Below are 19,998 nucleotides of genomic sequence, written 5' to 3' on the forward strand. Positions count from 1 at the left end.
GTTTCTTGGCCGGAAGCAAGGCTTCCCCAAGCATTAATATTTAAAATACAAAATACTACGTTTAAGAAGTGCATGTTACGGTTTTCGTCTAGGGTAGTCGCCGATGATCCCTACTTTCCTCTGCAATTCAGACGCATAATTGTTTTGCTCAAATCTTTTGTTTCAGCTCACGCAAGCACTACTATGTTGCTATTATATCATCTTGGGCTACAGGAACAAGTTCGGCGGTATTCGAGGTGAGGCTTGCTTTTCAACAATGTCCAACTTTTAGAGAGCTTAAAAGAGGAAGAGTAAGAAAAGTGGTGCTTTTTTTGTAGCTTATGGTTCAAAATTTCTACATTTCAATCCATTACTTAGTTATCACAAATGACGTAAGAAGTAACCTGAAAAATATACGGATGATTCACTGAAACTCCTTTCCCGCTTACTTTCAGAATATATGCTATACTTCGACATTTACTTTAACACGGAGTGCTTCCTAAACAGCTGTACAGGAGTCATACTATTCAGCGGCATGCAAAAGGTTCGTGGCTTTCACTGCAGCCTGCTATGTTTGCCTGTATTACCAAAATTGTAGCTTTTTCAGACTTACACTTTGTCACTTCTGAAAGGAAGTGGCCCTCTTTTAGTCCTTAAGGCCAGTCCACAAGTAATCTTGACCAGGGTTAATTTAAACACCATCACAGCAGTCTGCTTTCCATCACTCTCTTCGTTTCGCTTCTTTCACACTTATATGTAAAGAGCCGCATCTGAAAGGGCCAGAAATAAGAAAAAGAGCTAGGACTCTTTTCGCTGGACCTTGGTATTGGTATCAAGGAGTCAAGGGTATTATTTGAAAGTCTGCTCGAGCCTCGGACCGCACTTCTGATCGGAATTCTATTCCTGTCATTGACGATCGCGCGAACTTCTAGTTTACGTGGAACTCGTGCTCTTAAACAGATTTCCACCTGGATGCAAGCAATTTAAAGTGTGCTTGTAAGATCGGGTTAAGTTTTATTTATAATTTTGCGTACCAGAGCAAAGCTAAAGTGAACAGTTCGCATCAGCATTTCAGCAAAGTATGCGTTGCTCATCCGGTCAAGTCAAAGCGCCAGTCTTGTCCGGTACAGAGCCGTATTTCAGCGAACACAAATTTGTTGTTGTGCCGCGCCGATTACTAATTAAAAATGTAAGGTGCCTTTTATTTTTTTTCTGCATCATAGTGAAGTCATTTATACAATAGTACAAATCAAATCGTAAAACTCGTTAAAAACCTGCATATCAGCGCGCGCTAAAGACCCCTAGGCTATCGCAATTTGCCCGAAGCCTTCCAATACTGTATCCGGCATACTCCAGATGCAGACGCGGGACGTTAAACTGCACGTACCATTTTCATTTCGTAAAGCATTTCTATGCCAAATATTTTATTGAACCTGCTTAATTTGCAGATATTACTGCACCTAGTTTGGCGCGGACGATGATTTGTCGCAGCTGCCGTGCAATAAATAATTAAAAACATGACGAAATAAACCTTTGCGATTAATCACTTTGTTTCCTCAGGCCTACTCTGGGTGTATTTTAACAAAGCCGCGTTATACCGTGGATCCTCTATTTCTCGGCACTCTAAATGCAGCTGGTCCAGGTCATTTTTATAATTATTATAGAACCACAGAAAGGCAAGTTGTGACTGAAAATAGTTTAAATAACTATTCTGTCATTCGCTTCGCTTGGACATTCACATTTAGCGGAACATATTGCGACGAAGGAGACGAGGCCGGCAGTGGTGCGGGACGGAGCGCTCGCTCTAGGTCAGCGGACATTAAATATCTCTTGTACATTGTTCATCGCGCCTTATTCTTTGGCTGGCCGCTGCGCAACATTTGGCGGAGGTGCGTGGTTTTTTTAATACCCCGGCCCCGAGCTTCAGGGCTGTTCTGCCCGCATGTTTCCTGTGAAGTGCTCGTGGTTTCGCACCTCCCGGCATTATCCCAGCATGCCAGGTATGACCCAACGCCGCCGATTTTATTTGCCCTGCCTCAAGCCCGACCAGAAGACACGACGACATGACTGCGACCACACTGATCCAAGACCGCCGCCACTGATGTGAGTCTCAATGATCGCCCACACATGTGAACCCAGAAGACACGATGACCAACGACGCCACGTATCCCAGACCAAAACCGCTGACCTGAGACCCCACTGACCACCCACCCACACTAAAGAACACAGCGCCCTAGCCCTGCCGTTGTGTGCGTCCACGGTCCTAGGCGTAGGCTTCCGGTAACCGGTGGCTTTTCACTCTTCGTGGACCTGGCTTCACCCGGGCATCATCGGCTAATCTGTTCATATCTTTCATCGTGACGGCAAGCCCTTCATCTACTTCTCTTCTCTGTTCATCCCTTCTGTCGTACCCATTGGCATGCGCTGTGTTTTATCGTCTGTGCCATTTTTCTAGTTTGCTATCGAAACCATCGTTCGGTGGCTCCTGGTCTTGTGGCGCGCTAGAAGTCGATGAACTGCACAGTGGCGCTGGCGGGAGCGCTTGCGCCAGGGCTCCAGCGCCAATAAAATCATGCCATCACCATCCTTCATGTTCCTTCTTCGTTGGCTTTCCGTCCCGTAACAAAACAATAGCGGCAGCTTGAGCTACGTACTCACGTCATCAGGACCAAAATAACAAGCAAGATAAGGTCACAGGGAGGCTACATATGCCAAGTTTTCCTATTGTCGTCTTCTGTGAAACAAGAGTTTCGTACGGAACCCGAAACATCAGTTGTTTCGTATTTTACTTTTGTCAATTCCTGTTATATGCATTTGTAACATTATGCTATATAAAAGGCAGCAAATCTGAAGACTATATAAGCCACCTGTGTCCATAGTGCTCTATTCTAATCAAAGAAGTTCACATGAAAAACAAAAGGTCAATTGTTTTGTTTGTTTGACTTTGTTCAGTGACCATTATATCCAGTTCTAAGGAAATAGTTTGTATGCGACCTTCTAGAGTCACCAGGAATTCCTTTCTGCGTTTTTTGAGCAAGTTAATCCTCTGGAGTGCGCCAAATTTGCCGTAGTCTTATGCAGCCCACGACACCAATTTTTCTTACTTACCAATGCACATCAACGTAAAACTGCTGCATGATTTGAACTAAGTGCGCGAACACTGTCAAATTTTCATATTTCGGAGCGCACTAGAAGCGAACGCACGCGTTGCAGCATACCGCAAGCAGTGAATGAGCTTTTCTTCAGATAAAGCTGCGCTGCGAAATCATTGTCAAGAGAAGCTCGAGGTTTAGTGAGAACAAAAGAACTCTTTGTGATTGTTGCCACGTTCTCTAGGAAGCTAAAAGCAGGACACGAGAAGCACATGCCGCGCGTTGCGGCCTACTCATTCGGCAACTGTCAATTTTTGTACCTTTGAGAGCCCTTTTCTGCTGCACATATTGTTTTGTTGTTTACTTCCTTGGTGTTCGAATATGAGACTGTTATCTCCGCTTTCTATTCTAATGTGTATTCTCACTTGTTCTTTGTAGAATAATTTTCCTACAACACATTTATAAAGAAACACCGGTGACTAATTCAAGCTGACCTGTTTCAAAAGATTGCCGCACTCTAGATGAAAATACGGTGTATTCTTGGAAATGCCAGCTTTCATTACGTGCGAAAGGCGAACAATGAGACGCAGGAGGCGACATAACCTACCCGTTTCTCAAGTACACTGCTTTATGCAGGCACACTTTTCCTCATGGATGCTAGAGGCTTCGCTGCACCGCGACGCACTCCGAAATGCCAACCACAGAGCCCTTTATGGCGTAGAATTCAGGAATTTGCATCCAAATAACGCAACATCACACAAGGACGAGAAAGACTGAACATATATATGTTTTGTTACCAAGCCGACGAAATTACCACTTTATTATCTAGAATCGGGTAGGGGTAAAATTTTTTTTGGAATGAGCTCAATAAATAGATTAATTTTCGCTGGACTAATAATAACATTGAATGAAATAGCCATAGAAATGATTTTTACAGATAAATAAGACTGCGTGGATTTGTTCTCACCGTGTCTCTAAAGACCTTTTTGTCACTAGTCACAGTATGCCCTTACCCCAATAATTCCCTCGTAATGACGACCTAATGGGTAGTTTGAAGACATATAACTAAAGCGCCTCATAAAAACAATTTTAAAAGCGGCCCACCTTCGACCAGACCACTGGTAAGGCGACAGCAATCTTATGGCGCGCCTCCGACAGTTGTGATGTGTCGTCTTTTCAGTGGATGTGCCAACTTCTCGATTGCGCCGCGCTGCACCGTTAAATTGTACATTAGGCTGTGCTTTAGGCGCCTGCACGCCAGACTGGTTTCCTGTTCTGATTTGAAAACACTAGTCTGATGCGGGTTACTAATGTGATTTTGGCGTCGCTCTCTCTCCCAGTTTCGAATACCGAAAGAAGAGCTCGCGGAAAATCCTACGTGCCACTGTGTTACCAAGTTTGTGGATGTAAGTTACATTCAAGCGTAGGAGTTTAGAATTCCTGTGGCTGCAGTTCGGCAATCGTCTTTGTAAATATAATGACAGCCCTTGCTGCAGAAATTGCTAGCCTAGCGCGGCGTGCCGCTTCAAAGGTGCCCCGCAATCATCTATGGCACCACAAGTGCAGCATCTTGTCATTATGGTCGCGCACTGTTTTTCTTATTGAATAAAGCGGCTTATATCTAAGATATTCCATTTAAAAGTATGAAATGAATGCCCAATGGATTCAACGACTACACGCTAACACCAAAGTGAACTCCGCCCTTTTGCGTCGTGTCGCATCCAGTTGATCGAAAAGTGAATAGTGTAATCTGCGTTCACGCTAGTGCACGTGGCCTCACAAGCAGAAGAAGCAAAAGAGTTCAGTAATAACTTATTACTGTTTTATGTCTCGGGTATATGACACGTAGGAGTCATCATTGCGTTGAAAAGTTGTGCAATGGTCGTGTTAATGGCCTGTGTTAAGCCGTTTGTTCTGAGCTTTTCAAATGTCTCTTTTCTGCCTCTGACTGCATGTGTAGGAGCCTCTGGAGTCACTCCGGCTGTTCATCGCTTGGGCGGTAGTGGCTGCCGTCCTGTGCTTCTGCGGCAGTGTGACCCTTGCCTGTGTGCTCAAGTGGGGAGACATCGTGTGTACCTCCTTTCTTCCTTATTCAATCATGAAAGGAAATGATGCACTGCCCAGGCTGATAGCCATATAATGGCTTTAGCGCATAAGCTATGAATGTGTTGCTGGGAGAATACAGTTCTTGCTGTTAGACTCAATGTTTCCAACCCACGCATGTTCCTGAACCAAAGCATGAAATGTCTGTCTTATGCCAACAGCAAAGCGCCTGAGTGTTGTCACTGAAGAATAAAAGCATGCGATCAATGTCGTCGGAGTCTCAGTGCATGCATGTGAGTTCAAGTCTGAAAGTGATCACCTTATTACCGATTGCGCATACTTTAAGACAAAACTAATAGAAATGATGTAGTAAAATGAACACCGGCAGCATGATTTAGTTGCTATATTTCATTCCATTAGAAATGATTACGAAGAAAAATCTAAGAAACATAGATACAAGAAACACGCTAGAAATGTCACGAAAACTGCATTGATCCTTTATTTTTGGATTTACAAGAGGAAGATAATAAATTGTTATTTCTCATTTTACAGCCCAGCTACAACCTTAAAGACGACAACGTTTTGAGAAAGCATGACAAACTCCGGGTGAGGGCACTTGATGTTGTGCAGTGAGTTTTTGCGACGATGCCTTCCTGTTTTATAAAATCAAGTGTGACAAATTTTGTACAGTCATGTTTACCTCGCCCGTAACGCACTATGCTGTCCACTGTCTTCATTTAACAGGACACATCCATCTTTTCCTATGTCGTTTTCTACTTTATATACGCCGTTTTCAAGGTGAGTAGCATGCATCTTTATCTACAAATAATTATGGGCTGGAAAATTTCACCTAAAAGGAGAAGTTTCTCAAAGACGTCTCAAATTTTCTCTCGGTGGTTACTGCCGCTGCCTCACATTGTCTTCAAATGTCCAAACATCTGAATAAAAAGCAATAAATTAACGCAACCACGGTTCCATTATTATCAGTCAAATATCGCGTACCTGTTTTTTGTGGGATGTCTTTAATGAATTCAAGGCGTAACGTCAAACTTTTTAAATAGCTGCGTGCGTCTCCACTCAAGAGCAGCAAAATGCAGAGTGTGCGGTTGCACTAGTAGCGTTGAACAAGCCTTTTTCATATAGAAGCGGCATCACCGTCGCTGTTCTGATGTGTTGCATGGGAAAACTGATGTGTTCACGTGCTGCCTAAAGTCGCGTTACCCTAATAGCCAAGAGTAATGATTAAGAGGCCTAGGAGCAGCTGCTCATGAGAATGTATCGCCTCTGGTCATGTTGGGCCGGAGGACTGACAATGAGTGTAAGAACCTGAGAAACACGCAGTAGAGCTACCACGATCTCTTCTTCCCCCAGGGTCAAGCGGAAATTCCTGAAGTTCATTTGCCTTAAAGTGCACTCAGCAGATTAGCGCTGTTATGTTAAGCATTGAATATTTCGCAAATTTAAGCATGCTAAGCGAGCTCACCTTATATATCGTGAGGCAACAGATGGCTGTGTTTGGAGCTTACATTTCATCACTACAATATAGCCACATGCAGCTTTCCCCCTCTAAAATGCGCTCGACTTTAGGTTTACAGTAATTAATAGCCAGATCAGGCCTGCAGTCTGTGGAGCAGTGTTTATTATTGCTGTAAGCACAGAACAAATAAAGGAGCGCAAGGAGAGGTCCTGGTGAGCGGTGCGCAGAAGTGTGACAGATGTGCAGCGGTTGCAGAAATATGGCCATGACTACGTGTGAGGCAAATTACAAGAAGCATGCTTGGGGTCACAGAACAAAGCAGTATATGAAGGCTAATTCACGCTCAGCAAGATTCAGCAATTTTGGAAGTGGCGTCATAATAATAAGTATGGTTGCCTGCATATCGCCTCTTGCAGCTTTGGGTGTATTATGTTCCTTTGCAATTGTTGAGCGTCCTGAGTGCGATTATTTACAACAAAGTGAAATGTTGCACACGCTATTTTATGTCATCTATGCTAAAAAAACTAATGTTCTCATGACGAGTAGCGCAGCGGGCCTGTCATTACTGCTGTTTTTATAACTCTCGCTTGATGGTCATTATGGCATGGAAAGTTGTAATCAGTAGGGCTAGTCTTCTACAATATATTGATTATCATTAAACTCCAGCATCATTCACCTCACATCGGATCGGAAATATCCGTTCAGACTTCAAAGTTTGTTGAAAGCGGGTAAACTGTTAGTTGAAAGTAACCGGGCACTCGGCGTATTTGCTCACTTGATGTTGTGTGCGACTGCTGGACACAAGGTCGCGCGAGCGAATCCCGCCCTCAAAAAGCACATTTCGTTCAATAGGTTCATGAGGGGACGTATTTTGAACATCCGATCAGTCGTCTCCTCGATCAAGAATTAGGGGCAAATTTTTTTTATCTCAATAAACCAATTTCGGCTCATACGCTTACCTACATATGGCACTCCAACATCATCATCAACGCACCAGTAAAGTTTCAGACGTGGGCGGCTATTCTAGACAGACTGCAGAAAAATACCGGTGCACCTCTTCAGATTATCTAAATCGCGAGAAAAGCCGTGCCCATTTTTTTGCTTTGTATAGTTGCCAGTCTACTATCATATGAGTGAGTATTTGGTCATCAAGAATGGTGCTGAATATTTGACTCGGAGTATAACCGCTGTAGAGAGATCTTAACATCGCCTTGCGCTCCGCTGCCTCGTTAGATGAATTCTCCCAGGTATGCTCAGCTTGATCCCTGGTCCAGTTCACGACAGTAACCTTTGCGCGCTTCAACGCGAGGACACACTCGTCATCTTCTTCCTTGCTATAGCAATTAACTTCGACTTTGCCTGCAAAACAAACCGTTTGATGTAAAGTACTTGCACGGCTTCGAAGGTTATGGCAAAAAGTGTGTTTCGCTCAAAACAGGACGCAATAGCGTCGGTAAGAACCACGCAAAGGACCTGCTTCTGCGCAGGATGAACTGCGCCTCGAAGGTGGATCGCAGAACATTCGGAGACACCCGCGCAAACTGATACAAATATTCGCAGTGCACACTGCCTCTCCTCCCTCACTGAATCACCAACCTAAGTGGTGTCCGAGCCCTGTCCTATTCTACCCGCTTCAGCCCCACTACATACTGTCTAGGCTACTACGGATGAAAATAACGAAGAAAAATAGTGCTTTGTTGCTGTCACGATCATTGACGCCGAACATTGAGGAGCCTCAAAGTGCCTAAGTAAATGCTATCACACTAAAACACTAAACAGAAAAACAGTTTTTACCAGAAACGTCATTCACTGGCATAGCACGCATACAATCCTCGCCGCCTTCCTCTTCGTCTGTTTCTGCTGATGAGTCTCAAGTAATTATGACCACATCAACATCATCTGCAACATTCTGTGAATTATCTGCTGCAGCCTCGAGTGTTTCGCTGAGCCGACAGAATGGTTTCTTGCCGAAGAAGACATCCGGATCCATAGTATCAGCTGTTTAGAAGAGCAACTGCCATTGTGCACACACGAGGTACTGGTGTACTAAAGATAGTACAGCAAGGTTTACTCTTATATTACACAAAAAGCGTAAAACGTATTCAACTTTCACAGCACTCAGTGCTTACTTCCACTCTTCTTGAAGCTATATAAAAGATGTTTCATGAAATATTGATACTCTAACCAGGAGAACAATTTTACGAGGCGCTTACCTGAGAGGTTAGCGGGAATGAAATTGGCCGATAGTTGATCGTAGACATATACTCCTAGGAGTGCTGCGAACGCGCTCGCTTGATTTAGGAGTGTTGGCTGTCCCTCTGCTGGTGTAGTTGCAAACTACTGAAAAAGAAATACCCATTTTCCAATTAAAAATAAAAAATTATAGCCGTACTTGTCAACGTAAAGCTGTCCCAAATGGGTTAAGGAGCGGGCCTTCATCCGTATCCTCGGTACTGGAGTGTGAGGGGTCGGTGTTCCGCTGTAGTCACGCCATTTTTTCTTTACTAATCGCTGCAGACGTTTACGCATGAACGAATGAATCTTTTGAGCCTCATGATACTATTCTAAAGGCCTGAATCGACTGTAAACATTTTCCACTTTTCATCCAAGTGCCCTCATGTCGCTCATGCTCTCCATCTATACTTGTGAACTCATCAGGCATGGGAGCTTGCTTGGTGCAAAGACTGAGGCTATCTTGCACCAGCAAAACGAAGTCGTCAATATTATTGTCTATGGAAACTTTGTGAGTTATGTTGTGACGGACAGACGGAAAGCTTCCCAAATGGTAAGTTTGGATTTACGTCGGGCACCCTGACATCGTAAGCTAGCATGATTTACCAATACCGGATAGTAATCACACCACGTGTCTCAATGTCTGTGCCCACTCCACATCAGACACCAGCTATTCTGTGCACAGAGTCAGATCTATGCAGCTCGGATAAAGAAAACTGCGTAGAAAGGTCGGAGAACCATCGTTCACAAAACATAAGTTACATTTCTGTACGGCGCGCTCATCGACCCTTTCACGGGTGTAATAGTGACCACTACACCAAGCAATATTATGAGTGTAAAAATCACTGCAAATCGGTAAATGAGAGCCCGCTATATTAAAGATATTCAGTACAGCATCAATGCAGCAACGACAAGATGCTTACAGATACTAATAACAGTTACACAGACCTTACCAACGACACTTTACTCCGGAACATCAGAATAACTGTACTGGATCAGGTAGCACGGTAGGTCCTTCCACACACACACATCACCCTGCTCAAACCAGAGGGACGTGATGATTTGTATGACAAATAGTTCGAGATACGGTAGTCGTCACCAGCACCGGCTTCAAGTATGCACAACCCAGGAAAATTCTTTTGCTCAAAAAGTCTTGGAAAGTCGGGACTTTTTGCTCTTAAACTGTTTACATTCCACTGAATAAGGGTGACATTTGTAAGCGGTTTTTCATGAAAACTTTGCCCAATGCAGGACCTAGGAAGCAGTGCCAGTAGAGGCTCCACCGAGAGCAAAGCCTTCACCTCCGGGAGGTTGTTTCCTTGCGGCATGGCTGTAACAATAGCTCGAACCACAGTAAACAACTGCACCACCGAGATTGAAGAGTTGACTCCAGTAACTGGGCCTTGTTCAGGTACCGCTTGCACTGGCCGAGCAGAAGAAAGCTGAAATGAGGTGATTGAGAGATCCAAAATAGGACATTGCACATGACTCTCAGAACGCTCCCGAGAAGGCCTCTTCAATGCGGAAGCAAGCCGCACAGCTGAAGAATTGGATTCAGAATTGTGTACTTGATTGCTTGAGTTTTTTTAGCTGACTTGTACAGCGCGGACGCATACAAAGCAGGTTTCAAAGCTTGGTGTATGTCAGGCTGCACTGGATTCTGGCGCACTAGATGCACTGCTTCCAGATTTGGAGGAGGTGCGTTTTTGCGAGGCGAACTGCCATGACGTTTTTCGTGACACCAGAGGTTTGAAGCAGCTATGTTTTGGGGACAACCTCAGAAAGAAGCGGTATGATTACAACCACAGTTCTCCCACTTCTGTAGCAGGAACGATTTGCACTGGGTGTGCAAATGGCTCTCCGAATAAACCTTGCATCGGAGCTACGCGCGGCAGTTCTTTGCCATGTAGCCGTATCGCCGGTAGTTGAAGCACCGGAGTGCTGGTCAAAAATACTCTTGCCAGGATAACTAGTGAAGTCTTAGAACACCCTCTCTTGCAATGGGCGGTCTTGCCTGCATGTGAGATTCACAGAATATATGGGATGGGATTCCACCGCTCCATCCTCTTGACGTCGAGTACATAGTCTGTCGGCGTGCCGAGATTATTCCGGCATTCCTCGAAATTCTAGTTGCTCATCTCTCAGCTCTATTTTCCCAGCGTTTCGTGTGTAAGGCTCGGGAATGGAAGGACTGACAACTAATACAGCCACTGCAGATAGCAACAGTAGACGCTTCTCTGATGTTAAGAAATTAACACACACACAGAACCTGTCATCTTTATTTACTCTGAATGACGTAACTTTCTCGTTTTCGGCAGAACCAATTTCTAACGAATCTCTGTTTGTATTCGCTTGCCAATTTTGTGGAGGCAAAACGCTAAGGCGCACGTCTGCTCTGCGGTGTCAGTGCGCGTTAAAGATCCCTAGGTGGTCGAAAGTATTCCGGAGCCCTCCACTACGGCACCTCTTTCTTCCTTTCTTCTTTCACTCACTCTTTTATCCCTTCGCTTACGGCGTGGTTCGGGTGTCCAACGATATATGAGGCATACTGCGCCATTTTCGTTCCCCAAAAACCAATTATTATTATCGATATTCACTTGCCAAAAGCTTCGGCCCTCTTCAGTCGGGCGGGACACTACAGGAATCCACTCCGGTCGCTTTTTATTATAGGAGACAAGGGTAACTGGGCTTCATCACACACCGCCTCTCTCTGTGCATCGTGTAAGGTGCTCTAATTATAACTGGCGCTTTCCTGAAGGCGAGGGCTTTTGTTCTCCACTTCCTCTAATCCATCCTCTGCGAGAGGATGCGTTGTGATAGATCCCACTCCGTTAACACCAGTAATGGTGGTTCGAGGATGTTATTCAGCACATGACAGCCAGCCGACGCTTTACTGCACACAGTAATGCATTTATCATGCCCGGGATACCTATCGAAACATTATGGTGGGGAGACTGGGTGTTTTAGGGGTTCGTCTCCAACCACCGCGGTGGCTGCAGACGGGCGAAATCAAACACAGCGCACTTCGTACGATGCACTAGACATACCAAAAACCCACACGAGGACCAGTGGGCTCACGAAATGCCGGTAGACACAAAATGCAAAAAAACTTGACGGAGCGCAGCAGAACAGCGATCGAATAGAAGCACCCCTTCCTTTAACATGTTATTATTGAACCGCACGATATGGTATCAGGCGAACATGACACTTGACTAAGGGCGCCTACTTTGTACTTACTGCCATGGTAGTGCAATGCTTCGCAGCACGTCTCCACTATAGTCGGAAAAAAACTTAAAAACACAGCGGCTTTTGCACGTCGAAGGACCCCTTCCAGCCAATGGCGTCGGCCGGTTCTCATGATCCTGCTAGTGTGACAAAGCAGGAGGTGGCAGATGAAAGGCGATAATCCCTCCCCTCTTTGGTCGTCGATAGACTCCTGTTTACATTGTGGCGCCGCTCCCGGTATTTTCATGTTTGCAGGGTCGTGAGAATTGGCCGACGGCATTGGCCAAAAGGGGGTTCTTTGACAGGGAAAAGCTGTCTTCGTTCTTGAGTTGTATCCGACCTTAAGTAGTAGCCTATCTTTCAGCATATTCCGAGCGCGGGCACTTCTCGCCGTCATATGAACTTTTTGTACGTTGTGTCTTTCAATATTACTCTGTATTTTCCGCCATCTTTCTTCGTAAAAAACACCAGCCCCCCATTTCTGCAGGAGATTAGCGAATTCACATGTGCAGTCTTCCCTACTCTTTATAGTACAACAAAAGTTCGTGTTACTCCTGAAACCTGCTTGGTAGGTACGCCCTTTTAAACGGAGAGAATCGTGCCTCGGCAATACCTGCGGCCATTTGATGTATGTGGCACTGCTTCCTTAGAATCATTCATTATCATCATCACTTTTACAGTCAGGCGTGTGACACTTGTAGGAACCAGGGGTCGGCTTCTGTGAGTGGTGCGCATTGACCAGCGGGCTATTTTTGCTCTTCACATGCAAGGGACCGTGAAGCGTCTTGTCTGCCTTCACCTTTCTGGCTACTCTCGTTCCTTGAAGGCTGATAGATATAGGGCTTCACTACAAACGCGATCTTGAACTGCTGGAGCTGCACCGCTTTATTTGTTAACAATACGCAATATAGAGTCCTATCTTTGTAACAGCGGTTCTACAAAGCGGCGTGAGATAAGTGGTCTTGAAGTTCGTTTCCTTAGCATCAAGGATTCTCAATATGAGACAGCGCACCGCTTAATGTGTTTCAGATTTGTATGCAATATCTCTCTGAATGCGGACAGTATGTTTGCTGCTCTCTGGAAAAGACAAAAATGTGAACTAATCCGCAGCGTCCAGACATGCACCATTTGCAAGGCCGCAATATATCTGCTGAATTCAAATACGAAAATGTCTGCTTGTTCAGTGCGGGTAGAAGGACTTATCGCTCCGCCAGTCTTTGAATGCGGCGTTGACATTATATTCGAAGAGATTTTTCGATTAGAATATTTCGGACACTGAAAGTAATGGCAAGAAACCCAAGTTGAAATACTTGATAACTTGGATAAAAAATTGGCTACTAATTGTAGTGTCATTACCGGAAAACTGACGGAGCCGGTTTAATACTGGAAACACGGCATTAACTTCACGGCAAAGGACTTGCTGGTGTAGTTGCTTGACATTTAGATAAAAAAGGCCACTTAAATGATAGTATTTCGCAAGTATGGAACATTATTTGTGTCCAGCTCTATAGCTATGTTCCACGCTTCCTGTTATTGATTACGGACGTCATAGTTTATTTGGGGCTTTATTTTTTCTGTCATAATAGTGAACCAACTTCTGCGCCGCACATACCTGTGCTTGAAGTCCCAGTCCCTTGAACTTTCAAAACCTGTTCCCTGCACCGGGCAGTATCATCACAAATATCGCTTTCCCTTTGCTACAATGCAGGTCCTTCCCAACTCCAAGTGTTCAGTGTATATGCCATGTACACTGCCAAATGTCCAAACAGTAAGTGTGTTGTCAATGCTGACACTGTGCAGGCGCTGGTGCTGATCGTGCTGTGCAAGTTCTACTGCCACCATCTACGCAAGGTGAAGAACGGCCAGCCGCTGTACACGCCCTACGACCACGGAGCCCACCGCGACCACCACCGCGTGTTCGCACCCGCGCCGCGTCCCGAACGGAGCGCCGTCATCGGCAGCCGCTTCCCGGCGGCTAGCGTCAGCGCCGACACCTCGGTGGCCACAGTGAAGCGAGCCGCTAGCGGCCTAGTTCCGCGTGCTCAATGACCGAGACGCTACTTGTCTGACCTTCAGGACAGCGCTTATTTGATTTCGTGTGTGCACTGTTTTCACTAAGCATCTACTACTAAGAATAGTCTTTCCGATGGTATAAAAGTCACATATCACTTCAATTACGTGTTTGTATCACACAGCATTGCTTAAAGCTCTCGCTAAACTCGCATAAAATTTGTCGGCTACGGCGGCACGCAAGCACGCTCAGGGAAATATGCCACAAGTTTGTTTTATTTTACTTCAAGTTATTGTACAAGCACTGACTTTGAAGAACACGCAGTAACTAATTGTGCAAAAACTCGTTGCTTCTTGTTTTCGTACCTTTCGTAAGGCTTAAATTGCTATGCTAACTTTTTACCGAACATTAAGCCTGGCTAGCGCGTCTCAGCACAGATGCTGCTATCTTGTTAATAAGGAACGATAACAATTTTTTTGCATTAACGAAAGGCTTGTGAGATGAACAAAGTTCGGCGTATAACTTTTATTGGATGTCGGTAACCCGCTAAGTGAATGAAGACTGAACGAAACCAATCGTAATACAAACTATGTTGCATCTTTCCAACTACTTCTCGCAATCTAATCTCTGACGGTGAATAGAACAAGGACATAAAAATAATGATCACTACAATGTTGCCATGCGGCGCGGTGTGCTCTTCATCAATAAAATTTTGCAATCATATCTCTCCGGAATGCCTCGTTCTACTTTATACGTGTTTGCAGAGGTGAGGAACGCTGACAAAGTTGATCTGTTCTTGACTCTTCTAGTACTTGTGTTCCTCGATTGCCTACTTCAAAAGCATTGGCGTCAGAGGCACAGCATGATACCGTTACTCAAGAATGAGCCGCGATGGAATTCACTGTTTGGCGTTTATCACAGCGTTTAGAGTCATGCTCTGCCAATTCCTCTCCCAGCTGCTACCAATAAAACACCAAAATCCACGGAAAGTTGCATTCTAAGCCATGAGTGAAAGATTGCGTGCATAAAAACTGGCGAAAAACAAGGTCTGTCACGTTCGCCTAGGTTTACAATTATTTTATCTTATGTACCACTTCGCGAACTCTCAGGGCAGTGCATTGTACTTTGATTTGCTTTTGCGTTCCGCTGCAGAGCAGTGTTGGACTCTTCTCTTACTGCGGGACCAGTTCAGAAGCTTCAGATTAGTGTTTTGCTTAGAGGGAACATTAAAAGAACAACAGTAGCTAAAATATGAATAACTTGCATGAATAACGTAACGGGTAACACCGTCTGAGGTTTCTTGATGCGCGCTGCTGTAATTCTTACGTTTTAGCCCCACAGCAAATGTATCAACAAAGTAGTAGCTGCCAGCATGTCTAGCACCAGACACTTGCATTTCATGCTTGACACACAGTGTACTCTTTCTTCTGATTTGTTGCAAGCATGCGCTGCGTTTCGAGTCCCAAAACCTCTTTCTCTAATTTTAAGACAAGCAATCTGAGGAAGCTTCTTTCTTGATTTATAAAAACGCTTGGGCTGCTACGCCCCACCCTACTTGGAAAAAAATTATGCATTCTACGACATAAATAAAAGAGCAAAACATCTCTTTGTGCCCACCGTTAAGGTTCAGCTCCACCCAGTTGGCGGATCGAACTTCGAAAGCGTTTGGTTTAAGCAACTCGTTTTTTCTCCGATTGCCCTCTGCGACTTCCAAGTCACTCTGAATACTTCTTTCCGTTTTACGGTTTATTGAGTCACATTGCTTTCTCTCAGTGTTCTCTGAGTCGCATAGCCGCGGGGGGTGCTTGCTCATGTGGCTGTAAATCCTGTTTTAACTACACTAGAGCTCGATTCAAGGACATTATCGAGTGAGACTACATAAGCGGTTTTGTTCGAGAACCAATCGAGTAATAAATATGAGGTCATAGATCTTAGTAAAGTTAGGCGTCCCGGTGAAGCGCATATAATGTTAAAAGAGTCGGATGTACTCGGATTCTTTTTGTGAGAGGCCGACAAGGCAGACAACCAGGGCACTGAATAGACGAAGAAAACAACAGTCACCAGAAATGTGGGCCATGCGCACTAGCAAAACACTCATGGCCGGCAGACGACGCAAGCCGGGATTAACACTAAGGAGGGTTCGCCGCTGCGCCGCAAGGTGGCGACTGTGCTGTTATTGGTTTTTTGCTCGTGTTTGCGCCTTTGGAATTGGCATCCAAAAACTCATTGCCGGGCAGCCACTCGCAAAACCGACTTTCGGGCAATTGTAACCATTAATCGAATATTCATTTTTAAAACTTCAAAATTTCTGCAGCTCAAGTGCTTGGCGAAATTCCAAAATGATTTTTCCTGGAAATCTTGATGCACACATCGGAAACCACGAAGGGTGCGTTGGAAGCATATTGGTGACAATGGAAATAATACTGTGATTGTTGAAAGATGCTGGGTACGGTGGTGGCGGATAGATTTCATGACAACGTTACTGGAGAGATTGTTGGGCACATGGCAGATTCGGTGGAGGCAGTGGGAGCTCATGATGGTAACGATGGTGGCAAAGCTGGGCTAGTTGGTTACATGTTGGTCATAGATTGGGCGGCTGGAGCTCTTGATGGTGGCTGTGAAAAGAGCTGGCTGGGTATTCTAGTCGGTGGCACTCGGTGTGCTAGAAGATACTGCTCTCTGATAGTGTGTACACATTTGCTCTGTGAAGCACGTGCACGCTCCACGCGTGCCACTCGAAAAAATGGTTTGAATATTCGAGTGGGCTAATGTATAGTCTGTGAGTTTCCGGGTCACGCAAGTATGCGCAGGCGATACATCCCAGCTACTGGCGTACGTCGCGAGAGTACGCAGCTTGGACGCCTCAGCACCACGCCACTTCGAATCATGTACCACTGCCCGCAAACGTACCACGATCACTCGAGCGCGTCGCCTGGAATGACACGTAGCTGACGCTGTCATTTCTCTCCGAGACAATGTTGCACGGTGCAGGGGCTGGCGATAGCGATTGGGCTTCAGCTAGCCTAGCGCAGCCACCACTCAGTGGATGTAAAGTCAATCCAAGTAACGCACTGGGGCGCTCGTCTTATATTTTTGGGCGCCGGTATATATATGCGATCTTGAAGTGTTGCACTATGCGGACTGGAAAATAAGGAAATGGCTAGAAACCGACGTGCAGCGCCAAGGCAGGGAGGATGCATTAGCGTTATCAGCGCCGACATCTTATCTTTCACGCGAAGGATGCTGAACAACGTTGTACGGCAACCTATTATCTACATGTACTGTGATAGACTGCAGAGCACTATGGAGATTGTTCTCACGACGCCGTTTAAACGCCGCCGCCTCGCCCATTCTGTTGCCTATACAACGTTTCAAGGAACAGCTTCACCAGGCTTTCACGACAACCTCCTTTACGACTAATACGTTGGGTACTTTTAAGGCCTTGCTCATCACTTTCTACACGCAACACGCTTCTTCTCTTGCTTCTGCACGTCACCGCGCACGTTTCAAGGATGGGAACTGTCGCTGTCGTTAAATGTATGACTGACGTTAAGCACATTGAACCCGCGTGGGTTCAAAGCACTTTCTATAAGCCGCGGTTGCTTGAGCGCTAGGCTGCTGAACCGTAGGTCGTAGTCTCGATCCTAACCGAAGTGGCGGGATTTCGACAGAGGTGAAAAGAAGAAAAAAAGCCTGTGTGCTGTGCGATGTCAGCGCACGTTAAGAAATTATTGGTGGTCTGATTAATCCGGAGTCCTTCAATAGGTCAGTGCCCATTCACAGCGTCGGAACATCCAACTCCCTTATTTACATACTGACCCGAAATGAGCGCGTTTGATCCCGGCTGTGGCTGGGGAAGTTTGATCGAGGGGAAATTCTAGAGGCCTGTCTACTGTGCAATGTCAGGACACGTTAACGATGGTAAAAATTTCCTGAGCCTTTCACTAGAGACTCCACCATAGATAAACCAAAACAAACTAAACCAATCCACAACTTACGAAGCACTATTTCAGGAGGCAATTACGAACTGAATTCAGTTTCCGCTCGCCAGTATTACATTTTTTATCCAGTATCTGAATATTTTTTTCTTTTTTTATGATGCCAATCGCGTTTCTGGTTACTAGGCCTAGAGTACAAAACATTGCATTTCGATCATTTTGCTTTAGTTTTAGTGCTGTTTATTTACACTTTCGAATGGTCTTTGGCAGATTTTTTTATTAAGAGCTAGATTCTTTTGTTAATGCTAGCGGAACTGATTCATTTTAAACAAGCCAGTTTTCCTCATTTCTTCATATGTATGTGATGTTCACTGTTGGGCGCAGTTTTCTAGTCTTTGTAGTCCTGACATAGCGACAATGGTGAATCGGTATCGACAGGCGGCACATACGCCTTCAATTACGAGTCGATAGCATAGATTGCGTGGCCACCAAATGGATTAAAAAGTAGAGTCGTATGTTGTTACTGCAGTGTTGTTTAACAACGCCTACGACATGGCAGCGAATGCCTGCAGGCCCCCTACGTCCTCCCACTAGAGAATCCGAAGATTTTGTGATGGCTGGCATGCCATACCGGACAATCTCTATGCTGCCGTCGGAATAGCTTGCCGAGAACTAGGAAAGCGAGAAAAACGCCCAAAACTGTGTTGGTGTGGTTTTGAGCATAAACTGTCAACCTAGCAAAAGCAGCTCCTAAAACCATAGCTAATGCTGCCTTTATGAGCCACGGTGTATTAAAAATTTCAAGCGAACGTTATTAAAACATCCTATAATTACCACATAGCATGTGCCTTGATAAACGAACAAAGTTCATTGCGTAAAAATGTTTCAAAAGCTAAGAAAAACTGTTGACGCCCATGTCACATAATGTAAGAATACTGTTCCTTGGCGGTAACCGCGATATACTTTGAGATCTTTCCGGAGATCTGAATGCGTGGAGACAATTTCCAAGTAACCAAATTCTCCATCCTCACTGCAGTATCCGAAGCCACTCTGCGGAATGACTTCTCTGTCAGCGCTAGTTCTTGACTCAAGACATTAACAAGAGTGCACTTGAAGTGTTCCTGCTGTGCTAAACTTCTTGGCCTTGTCTCTGTGTGCGCAGCACCCTTTGTTAAAATATCTGACCGACTCGCCCAGCAACGCACTCTCTTAATCAGAAGTTGAAGACAAATTGTATATAGCCTAAATTTATGGAGTAGAAAAAATCGCAGCCGACGTGAGACGCGTCCGTGTGCTCCGGCAGACACCTGGCGGTCCGTCGCGCCGCGCATAATAGGCCTTTTGCCTTTCTCCTCAATCGAAGCGCCGCGGCCGCAGTTGGGTTCGCACCCAGGTACTCCGGCTCAGTAGACGACCGCCTTAACCACTGAACCACCGCGACGGCGCATTCTGAACCGAAAAGCTTCGCTACGCTATGTAAAGGTCTTTGGGTAGGCAGCACAACCAGCTTGAACAACCTTCAGCCCAACCAAGGATCCCTTATGGCGCGGTTCAGTTGTCCACCGAGATGTGAGACAGATACTGCGCCATTTCCTTCGGTCAAAAACCAGTTTTCGATATTCAATATTATACTAATCACGAGAACAACCTGGACCCATTTCTTATCGTGTAAATAGTTACTGCGTAAACACAGTTTACACAGTTCTTACTGTGTAAACTGTCCCCTCTCTTCTTTGATTTCATTTCTCCACTCTGCCTGCTATTTATTTCCACTCTCCTGCTCAGGTGCTTTAGTATCGATTGCAGATGCTGGGGCTAGAAAAATTCTTTTCCTTCCTTTTTATTATTATTTTAATAAAAAAACCACTTACACATATACTTCATTTTCTCCGTGTTCCTTTCATTTTCGCTCCCACTTTTATCCTTCTCTTACGGCGCGATTCAGGTGTCTATCAAGATATGGAAGTTGCTGTGCCATTTCATTTCTTCTAATCCAGAGAA

At 45.1% G+C, this 19,998-nt stretch overlaps 1 protein-coding gene across 1 annotated transcript; it reads left to right on the forward strand.

The window, feature by feature from the left end:
* Window positions 1–473: 473 nt before the first annotated feature.
* On the forward strand, window positions 474–14,097 carry LOC144120061 (uncharacterized). The gene is made up of 6 exons (XM_077652531.1): window positions 474–523; window positions 4,412–4,477; window positions 5,032–5,139; window positions 5,667–5,720; window positions 5,859–5,912; window positions 13,849–14,097. The coding sequence occupies exons 1-6, from the start codon at window positions 515–517 to the stop codon at window positions 14,095–14,097; spliced, it is 540 nt and encodes a 179-aa protein (XP_077508657.1). The 5' UTR covers window positions 474–514.
* Window positions 14,098–19,998: the final 5,901 nt, after the last annotated feature.

The sequence above is a fragment of the Amblyomma americanum genome, chromosome 2 (genome assembly GCF_052857255.1).
Source record: "Amblyomma americanum isolate KBUSLIRL-KWMA chromosome 2, ASM5285725v1, whole genome shotgun sequence".
NCBI classification, from domain to species: Eukaryota; Metazoa; Arthropoda; class Arachnida; order Ixodida; family Ixodidae; genus Amblyomma; species Amblyomma americanum.